We start from the raw sequence: 9,869 nt of genomic DNA, 5'->3' as shown, positions 1-9,869 counted from the left end.
GGGCCGCCGCCGGTCGGGCCTGCGGGTGCTGCGCCGCCGCCTGGCTCTTCAACCCGCTGCCCATGGCCGTCTCCAGCCGGGGCAACGCGGAGGCCTTGGTCGCACTGCTGGTGCTCACCACCCTGTACTTGGTGGAGGGGGGGCACATAGGGAAGGCCGCAGTGTGCTACGGACTGGCAGTGCATATGAAAATATACCCACTAACCTATGCGCTTCCCATTGCGCTGCACCTGCAGAGCAAGCGTGGTGGCAGGGAAGGTGCAGTGGGTGCAGGCTGTGACAGAAAAACAAAGTTTACATTTGTAGGGTACCTCTGGCAGCTCTTTGTAAAGATTCAGAACCGCAATACGCTGCTTTTCGGAGCGGTTAGTGGATCCGTGCTGGCATCCTTGACTGTTGGGTGGTTTTATCACCTATATGGCTGGGAGTTTTTGGAGCATGCCTACCTCTACCACCTGAGCCGGAGAGATATCCGTCATAATTTCTCTCCTTATTTCTACATGTTGTATTTAACTGCAGAGAGCAAATGGAGTTTTGCCCTTGGGCTCACAGCTTTCCTGCCCCAGCTGCTTTTGCTCCTGATTGTGTCCGTGGCGTTTTACAGGGACCTTGTCTTCTGTTGTTTCCTGCACACAGCTATTTTTGTGAGTTTTAACAAAGTGTGCACATCCCAGTACTTTGTCTGGTATCTCTGCCTTTTGCCCCTCGTAATGCCTAGCATTAAGATGTCCTGGCGGCGTGCTCTGCTGCTTCTGGTCCTGTGGTTCGTTGGACAAGGCTTGTGGCTCACTTTTGCATACTTTCTAGAATTCAAAGGATATAACACTTTTATACTTACATGGTTGGCAGGGTTGCTTTTTCTTTTTATTAATAGCCTCATAATTGTTCAGATTATTTCACATTATCACCAAGAAGCACAAGTTGCAAAAAAACTCAAACAACAGTAATAAACAAGCCAAAATCCAGAAACAGCCCTACTGTCCTTGATAAGGCTTTTCATACCACCAGCATTTAGTTTAATATAAATGTGTGTATGTTGTACTAAAGCATGTTGTATGTAAACTATACTTTGTTAGGGCTGTGAGGGCACTGACTGGCCTTAATTGCTGTGAGCAGTCCCAGTCCTGCCCTGAGCAGTGTCTGCAGGTACCTGCCTCCCATGTGGACCTGGAAGCTGCTCAGTAACCTCTCTGGCACTATCTCCTGCTGCTTCTGATTGGAAGGATCCCGGACCAGTTCATCACCATGTCTGGGGCTGTGAGTGAACTCTGTTACCAGCGCCTGTCTCTGCTGCTGTCTCCAGACACTGTGTGGCTGAGCCTTGGAAGATTTTAAAGGGATGCTGGAGTTTGTCTTTCACATTCCAGTAAGCTGGTGGGGTGTTTTGCAAGGGTTAAGCAAATGAATAAACATCAGGCAATCACTTAATATGTACACTGAGATTTATTTTTTCTTTTCACACTAACAGCTACACAGTGTTTGTGGCCTCTACCTGCTCTTTCTTCATTGAAGTAGGTTATTTCATACAAATCAAGTCATTAACTCCTTGAAACTTTTAATTTGTTTTAGATTCAGATACTTATTTTTGCCTTTTCAGTGCTGTTTGAATTTTTGAACAGATTTATTCCCCTTGCCACAGAGGAAAATTTTTGCAAATACCTGTCTTGCATCACAGAGATGTAGAAAGCAAAAATATTTGTGTTCCTTGCTGCCACAATCTAAAAAAAAGGCCACTGCTTTAAACTGCAGTTAATTAACAGTTACTATGGATATTAACAGTTGCAAATACAAAGAGTCAAAGTACAGCTAGAATGGCATGTGTCTACCAAAAAGTAATTGGAAATGTAGTTTCTCAGTAGTTTAATACTGCTACTATTGAAAATAAATTAAAAAGAAAGTGAAAGGAGTTGAAGAAGTGCTGCTGATCTGTTACCCGTTGCACATTTTCCTGTTGCAAATAGCATGTTTTCTTTCCCAAAAGCAATGTTTCGTATCTCTAACAGACCTAATTACGCAGTGTCCAGACCTTTCCACTCCCCTATTTTTTCCCTTCTGTTGGCAAAGAAAGCAAATGAAAGCCAAAAGGTATTTCCAGCTTCAAAAATCTTTCAGGAAAAAAAAACAAAAATGGGCATTTTGAGTTACTGTGTTCATGACAGAATTGTAATGTTTTTTAGGTGACAAATACATTCTTGGTTCAGTAACAGCTAAATCAGTTTGAGGCCTTCAAAAGGCAACAGGGACTGGAGAGTACCTTCCCTCTGCAGGTCAATACCAGCCCTTCAATGATGGTTTGAGAAAGTCATGCAAAAATAAGTTATAAAAAGGTTTTTATGTAAATTTAGATTTATAGTCATCAGTTTAATAATCCAGTCTGAGTCCTTCTTTTTACAGGTGGTGGTTTGTAAGTAAGCTAGTCCCCCAAATGGGCGTGGGATTTCAAAATAATTCAGTGACTTATTAAAAGCTGGATGGGAGAAACGAACTGAAAGAGATGAACAGGAGAGAGATTTGAGAGTTTACATCTTGCAAATCACTTCAGATAGTTAAATGGAATTGAATAACTTAATTAACTGATAAAAAGCATTAAATCAAAGTAACTGTAGCTGAGTGCGGAACAAGTTATAATTCATGAACAAGTCATGGTGATTAATTATAATGCCCTTAAAATTTACCAAATTCATTTCTTATGGAACATTTGTTGCTTTTGCTGATATTCATATTCTTTTTCTTAACAATTGTATGTCCGTTTATTTTCTAGTAATTGGGAACTGAAGTGTCGGAATGCTAGCTTTCATTCCCTACTATGGCTTGCAAAATTGTAATGCTATTTAAAAAAAAAAAAAAGTTGAGGTGCCTAAGGAAATACATGTAATTTGCACAAATTTTACACATTGCACTGAAAACAGCCCTGAAGTGCGAAATGTGAAAGACAAAGTGAAAAGAAGAAAAGAAATTATTAATATAAATAACATTTTTGCCTTGATTTTTATACTGTAGTCTGTAGTCCAAGAGCTCATGGCTGGATTCACAGGTGACTATAATGAAAGCTTCAATATTTAACAATCATTTGCTGTAACATTTAGAAATGGAATTACTCAAATAACAAGGTAAACAAAAATATAATAATAAATGGTTCATTAAGTTTTAGTATGAACATGCTAAATTGCAATCTGATAGAACAGCCATTTTTGTTAGCAGCAGTGCCCATGGTACTAGCATGGGGAAACTCCAACTTTTTTTGTCCCTAAGGCTTTATAAAGAAAGCAAAAGTTAAACACAGTAAATCACAAGCAAATTGTTCCCTTTTTTTACCTGAGAAGAATGAGGCATCTATTTTTAAAATGGCTGCAAAAATACATAGTGAACATATGGAACTCAAATTCTTCATATATTTCCCAAAGACAGCTGCAGAAAGCACATCCTAATGATAGTAGCATTATAGAATAGGATTATCCTGAATTTAAGGCAAACCATTACCCAGACTGAAACCCCACCACCGATGTAACTTTCTTACTCAAGGCCGTATTTATATGCACCACGTGCACAAATCTAAACATTTATTTGCACATGCACAGACAAAAGGAAAAGTCCCAGTCAAGACACCTTTGAATAAGATGATTTTTCAAAGCTGCCCTCTGTAAGTTTCTTAAATATTTCTTATATTCAGCACTCAAAATATTTAGTGACTGTAAAACTTGAATCACACAAATTTTGATGCACATGGGATATGCAGCAGGGATCTCGGGTTGTAACAGGCATGTTCAAGAGCCAACAAATTCTGACTGTACTTGGAGGTGCCCACGCCAGCAGTATCCTGATGGTGTCCGTTACAACAGTCTGCTCTGGTCACTGTATTTGTGTAGGAGCCTTGCTTCAGCATTTATGCATGATGAAGGTCAGAGACCTACCTTTAGTATTAGTAAAAGAATTGCAAAGTTAAAAATTTCTCTCAATGAAGCTGTTTCCTTGGGGTTTTTTTTGGTGGTTTGCTTGTTTGTTTTGTTATTTTTTTAATTTACATTATGTTTCTGTAAGGGCCTTCATAAATCCATGCAATATATTCATGCAATCCATGCACCTTTCAAGTCTCTTTCTCATTGGACATTGTCCAGTATATACAAAGACAACCAAAATTTGCCTTTTCTTGACAGTGTAAGTCAATAGTAACTTATTTCAGCAGAATTCCTCTTTTTTTTCAAATGCTGAGGCAGGCATGGGCTTCTGCAGAAACAAGGTTGCTCGTTGGAGGCAATCCTAGTTAATGTGTAGATAAAGATTTAGCTTCAGCCTCTTCTGATTCTTAGAGCTTAAGTTTCAACCTTTAACATTCTCTTCAGATAAAACATTGCATAGCTTGCACAAAAAGAAATGGCAGATAAGAGATCCTCAGTATTTCCTGAGGAAAATGGTGGGGAAGCAGGCTAGAACAGCTGTGGAATAAATATCTAAAGAAAATGTCTGTATCAGACAGAACTTCAGCTTTGGAAATTGGCTGAAATGCAAGCAAATTGAGCAGTAAGCCCACACTGTAAAACCTACTTTATTTATATTTGTATTCTATCAAGTGTGCTTTCCCTTTTTACAGGAGGAAAATGGGATTTTGATAGCAGTTGTCAGGGTGGATGAACATAACTTTGCTTCCTTCACATTATCATAAGGGGATATATGGAATGTTACTTCTTGCAGTAGCACTGGTGAAGTTGTACAGGTGTGACTTACATCAGCTGTTAATGGGCAGTATTGGTGGTGGAGCAAGAATAGGAGTGAGCAGTCGCTCTGAAACTGCTTTTTGAAGGTTAACTCAAGTAAAATCTGATTTCTGCTTCACAAGTCAGCAGCTGCGTTAATAGAGACAGTGCTGTTTTGACAGTAATTTTCCAAGGAGAGCTGCACTCCATGGCCCATATGCTTCCATTCTGTGCAAAAGAACATTAGTTCAAATCCCCTGGTGATCTGACAGGCAACATTTTTTTAATTTATCCCATGTCCCTCCCACTGATCCAATAGATTGAATTAGCCAGGAAGCAAGCTTAGAAAATGAAGTGGAAAACAAAGTATGTTTATCCTTCCTTTTATTTTCCACACTGTATAGTGTGAATATGCTGAATAATAAAGAAGATTTCCTTTTGGAACACAGTCCTGTTTGTGCTAGGTATTAGAGTATTTTGTTAATATATGGTATTTTAGCCAAATGCACCTGAGGGAAATTCCAAATAGCCCATTGAATGGGCTACATGGACTTTTGTCAAATGATAATAAAGCTACTGCTAGTTTATGTCAGCGTCAGTATTAGCACTATTTTGTCATACATTTCTGTTATAACAACAACAACTAAAAAGTTAACCAAAAATAGCAATACTTGCAAATTCCAGTTGCAAGCTTCACTTACTCAAAGAGCTTGGAGGACACACATAGCCATAAACTCAGTAAAGGAGAACAAATGCTATATCAAACAGCATTAATAATTCATTAATAATTATTTCTTTCCCATCTGACATCTTCCTGAAGAAGGTAGCACCTTTTTTTTTTTTTAAACACAGTCTGGAAATTCACATGAGTAACAAGTACTTTTCCACCTTAAAACTGTCAGATGTATTTGAAAATAGATCTTAATTACCATTAGCACTTCCAAGTTTAGTGCTGGCAACAGCCAGCTTGTTAATTCCAGCAGTACAGGAACTGAAGTCATGACCAATTTTTCTTCATGGTCTAATAAACTGGTTGATTAAGTATAAGAAAGTTTGTTGCTGGAAGTGAACCAAATGTTGTTTGTTCACTGGAAAGCAATACTGCATGGCTGGGGCCAGAACTGCTGTGTGCAGGATGGAGCAAAGCGATCAAGAAATAAGGGCAGAAGGGAGGCCCTGGAGACCTCGCCTGTTGTCTTGCCTCTGCCACTAATTCATGATTAATGAGGGGTTTCAGCTCGCTGTGCTGTTCGCCTCTGCCACTTTTGATTGCTTGATCCATATAAATGACAACTTATTCAAGCAAAGATGCGTCTCCTGATTCATTCCTGTAACATGCTGCCGTGAAGTGATTGCAGTCTTATCTGAAACAGTTATGAGCCTGATTGTTAGTAAACTGTAAACACTGAACTAAAGACATTTTGATTAAAAAATATTCAAGATCCTTGAGGTTTTGCATATATTTAAACCTTTTCTGTGGGACATGTTAGGTTCCCGGGTGCATTCCAGCATTGTAGTTGTATAACAAGGTGGAATACTGCTGAAGCTGAATGAAGATTTGGAAGCAGTTTAACAGCTAGGTAATTAAGAAATATAATTCAGAAAAAATATAGTGCTGTTGATAACACAAGTAAGTAAGATTTTATTATTAGTGGCCTGCTTAGATTGTGTTGGAAGTTCATACTGAAAATGTTTTAGGGAAATGAAACCACAGGCAGCTCTGTAGCTGGTATAAATGGTTTCTTTTGCTTCAGATGTGAGAGATAAGGGCTGAAGAACTGTTTCTATGTATGCATAAAACATCCTATATATTATCACCTTATCCAAGGAGAAGCTACTAGTCATGTGGCACTATGAAGGCAAATTACAACTCTGTGTTCAGATACAGGTGAAACAATTCTTTCACCTTGGTCTTTCTCCAAAGCTTTCGTTAAAAAGATGCACAGACTACTGAAATGAAAGCTGGACCAGGTGTCCTGTGCCAGAAGCAGTTACAGGGAGCTCTACATTTGCTTCAGCCTTATGATAAATATGACTAACTACATATATATGACTCTGAGCAAAAAGTCATTATCATTATATTTATTTCATATATAATGTGAGGTCTAGAAAGTCTAGAATTGTCAGTAAACTGATGTGAAGACTGAACAATAGTTGATCCTTCAGTAAGAAGTAACTCTGGCACCAGCCCCAATTCCCTTGTTACATATGTTCACGTATGAGAAAGTTCACACATAAAGTATTATGTGAATTTCATTACACTCAGACTAATCTTACATCAGCTGAAAGTTTGAGGTTTATGGATTGAAATCCCTCTGGAAGGAAAGGGTAAAGTCCTTGATTCTTCCCTAAAGAGAACTGGGCCTTTGCATATTCCTTAGAAATGGTGAACAAATGTTCCCTTAATTTTGAAGGCACAGGACACTGCAGGCGCTAAGTTACATGGCTATGAAAACCATTGGACAAATACTCAGCAGAAAACTTTATCAATAGCTATTAAATACAAAAAAACATCTTCTCTGGTCTTCAGAATTCACCAGGCTGCAAATCAGCGAATGAGGGAAGTATTTATGGGGAAATCTCACCTCTGTTTGTCTCGTTTTCCTCTGCATCTGTTGCTGGGCTTATCTGGAGAAGGATACTGGTCCAATCCATAGTGGTTGCTCCTGAGCTGTTTACCACACAGGTGTCCTCAGCACAGCATTTCCGTAACCAAGCATGCTTGGTCACTTGGTTATGCCTTTTCTTTTACACCACCTAAGTTGTACATCTGATAACTTCTCAGTTCTGGTTGCTTTTTTTCTTTTTCAGAGTGGATGCTACCAGATTGTGCCAGTAAACCGCAACTGCAACCTGTTTCCTTGGCATTTCATGGTTGACAGTTAGCAGCTGGTGACAGATTGATAGGTGAGAAGGGGTGAAAAGAGAAATCAAAGCTGACAGAACATATCTGTATGATCAAAAAGAGGTGTTTTTAGCTGGCTAGGCAATTAAAAACCAGGTAGATTCAGACAGCTTATTAGGGCAGGTTAATTCAAGCATACCAAGCCCCTGGAGCTTGGCTGCCTTCTCTCCCAAAAGTAAACCACAGCTTTCATATGGGACTTCACCTGTTCTCAATGAGATAGGGGAAAGAAAGAGTGAGGAGAAAAAAAACCAAATCAACAAACAAACAAAGAAACCCAGATAAATTGGCACAACTCCAGCCACATCTACTGATAATGACTTCTGCCATTGCAAAATAAAATAAAGATCCAGCCCTTAGAGAAAACTCTTTGCTAAAGTCTTCTGTTTTAATTATAGTTTACCTTTAGCTATGGAATTATATGTGCTGCCATTTAGGATGATTAACTTAGTCTGTAGGTATGAAAAAAAATGTGATGGGTACAGAAACCAAGTGTGTTCTTTTATCAGAAAACAAACCCTTTTTACAGACTACTGCAGTTGACAGGGGACAAGTTTAAACAGTTTGGCAGATTTTGTGACTGAAACACTGTTTAAGTAAGTAAAGAGGAATGGGCAACATTCCAGGCATAGCCAGTGATGAGCAGCCTGGACTGATCCATGCTGACTTTGGACAAAAGGGATTCTTATGTGTTTGCAGAGATTTAAATGTAAGGATTAAAGGAAAGCTCATGGTGTAGGTCAGAGCTGCTCATATACAGGGGTTTGTGCAACTGCAGCCGCTGAGGCGATTCATTACTCCTATGTAAGTCCTGTGCAGGTAGACATATAGACATGTCTTGCATCCAGTGGCTCCATGTATTTGTGGCCTTGAGGTCTTCGAACATCATGGCTAACGTTAATCCTGTGCGAAAGATTGTCCTGTATTTCTCTGTCAGTTGTTGGTTCTGATTTTACAAGGGCCCGCTGAGAATTCAGAGAAGGTGAGCGCTATTGACAGCTGCTGCAATCCGGGAGTAGATTATTGTTGGGAAAGTTCCTGCTTTTGTCTAAAACAGATTTGTCTGTTTAATTATTCTCATACTAACATACTTTCTAGTCTTTCCTTGCAGGCAGACTATGGCTCTGACAGCATATGGGTACCACACTTGATTCTCATCACAGGAGCAGAGTTTGTTCTGCTCTTCTGAGAGCCACCGCATCACAGGTTGTGCATGAGCAGGTTAGAAGCCCAGGAAGAGACATCAAAGGTAAATACCATGGCTCACAAGATGTTTGAAAACACCTTCTTTAAAGCCATTAGTTGTCAGTGACATTTGCTGCGCTTTGTCTCTTCACTTCACACTCACTTTTGGCTTTGATTATGCCTCTGCAGAAAGAGAAGTGAACTTTTGTTACAGCGGCATTATAAACAACTCACAGTACCATATAAAAATATCTATTTGTGACAGTTCATCAAGGCTAACACATTAATTTAGCAGTCTTGAAAAATTACAAGTAATTTGATCCTTAGTGTTGATTAGCAGCTGACATTCTGTCTAAAATTAATCTGCAGGTTGATACAGGAGATCTCAGCTGGAGACTTAGTTGCTAGAAATTTGAGCATTATTTGGACCTAAATTAAAGTGTATTTTCAAAAATGGAGAAACTAATACAATTATGCCTTCTTCTCAAGCCAAGGTGTCAGAAGTAATTTAGGTGCTTTGACTGCAGGCCAAATGGAAACACTGTTTACAAAGGAATCATGCTATATTAGTCATTAGACATGCACAGTGTTCAGCAAATTAAAGGTCAAATATATTCATGAGAACATGTAATCTTATGTATGTTTGGCGAATGGATATGAAGACAGTATCTGTTCAGGAGGATCAGAATACTGAAAAAAAACCTCTGTGGCTCACATTTAGATGGGCACTGCAGATGTTATTCCAATGCCAGATTTCTTCGAAGCAGTTTCAAGAACACTCATGAAAACTAAAGGATATACTTCAGCCTGGAGAATTTCAATAGATGCTATGCTGCCATATGGCTAGGCTGTTTTCAAAGCAAATGCAGGGTTTTTGCTCTTCTGAAAGACCAGATGGCAAAGAGGTCGGTAACGAGAAGATGTCACACCTAGATCATCAGTAGCAGTCAGTTAGATGGGACAGAAAGTAATTTTAATCTGATAGTTTTTCAGTAGTTTACATAAAACACAAATAACATATACATTTTATTTCCCAAACAAACAGAAAAATATATACTAAAATCCTTGTGATAAATTATACCTGTTCT

The 9,869-nt window shown here is 39.0% G+C and overlaps 1 protein-coding gene across 1 annotated transcript; it reads left to right on the top strand.

The window, feature by feature from the left end:
* Positions 1-5: 5 nt before the first annotated feature.
* Positions 6-947, top strand: PIGM (phosphatidylinositol glycan anchor biosynthesis, class M; the record flags this gene model as incomplete). The annotated part of the gene is made up of 1 exon (XM_010193437.1): positions 6-947. A coding segment is annotated over one exon (942 nt), but the record flags the coding sequence as incomplete, so codon positions are not given.
* Positions 948-9,869: the final 8,922 nt, after the last annotated feature.

Source organism: Mesitornis unicolor, unplaced genomic scaffold, assembly GCF_000695765.1.
Source record: "Mesitornis unicolor isolate BGI_N332 unplaced genomic scaffold, ASM69576v1 scaffold21220, whole genome shotgun sequence".
Classification (NCBI taxonomy): Eukaryota; Metazoa; Chordata; class Aves; order Mesitornithiformes; family Mesitornithidae; genus Mesitornis; species Mesitornis unicolor.
Note: the sequence above shows the minus strand (reverse complement) of the source record. Positions and strands in the feature narration are given on the sequence as shown.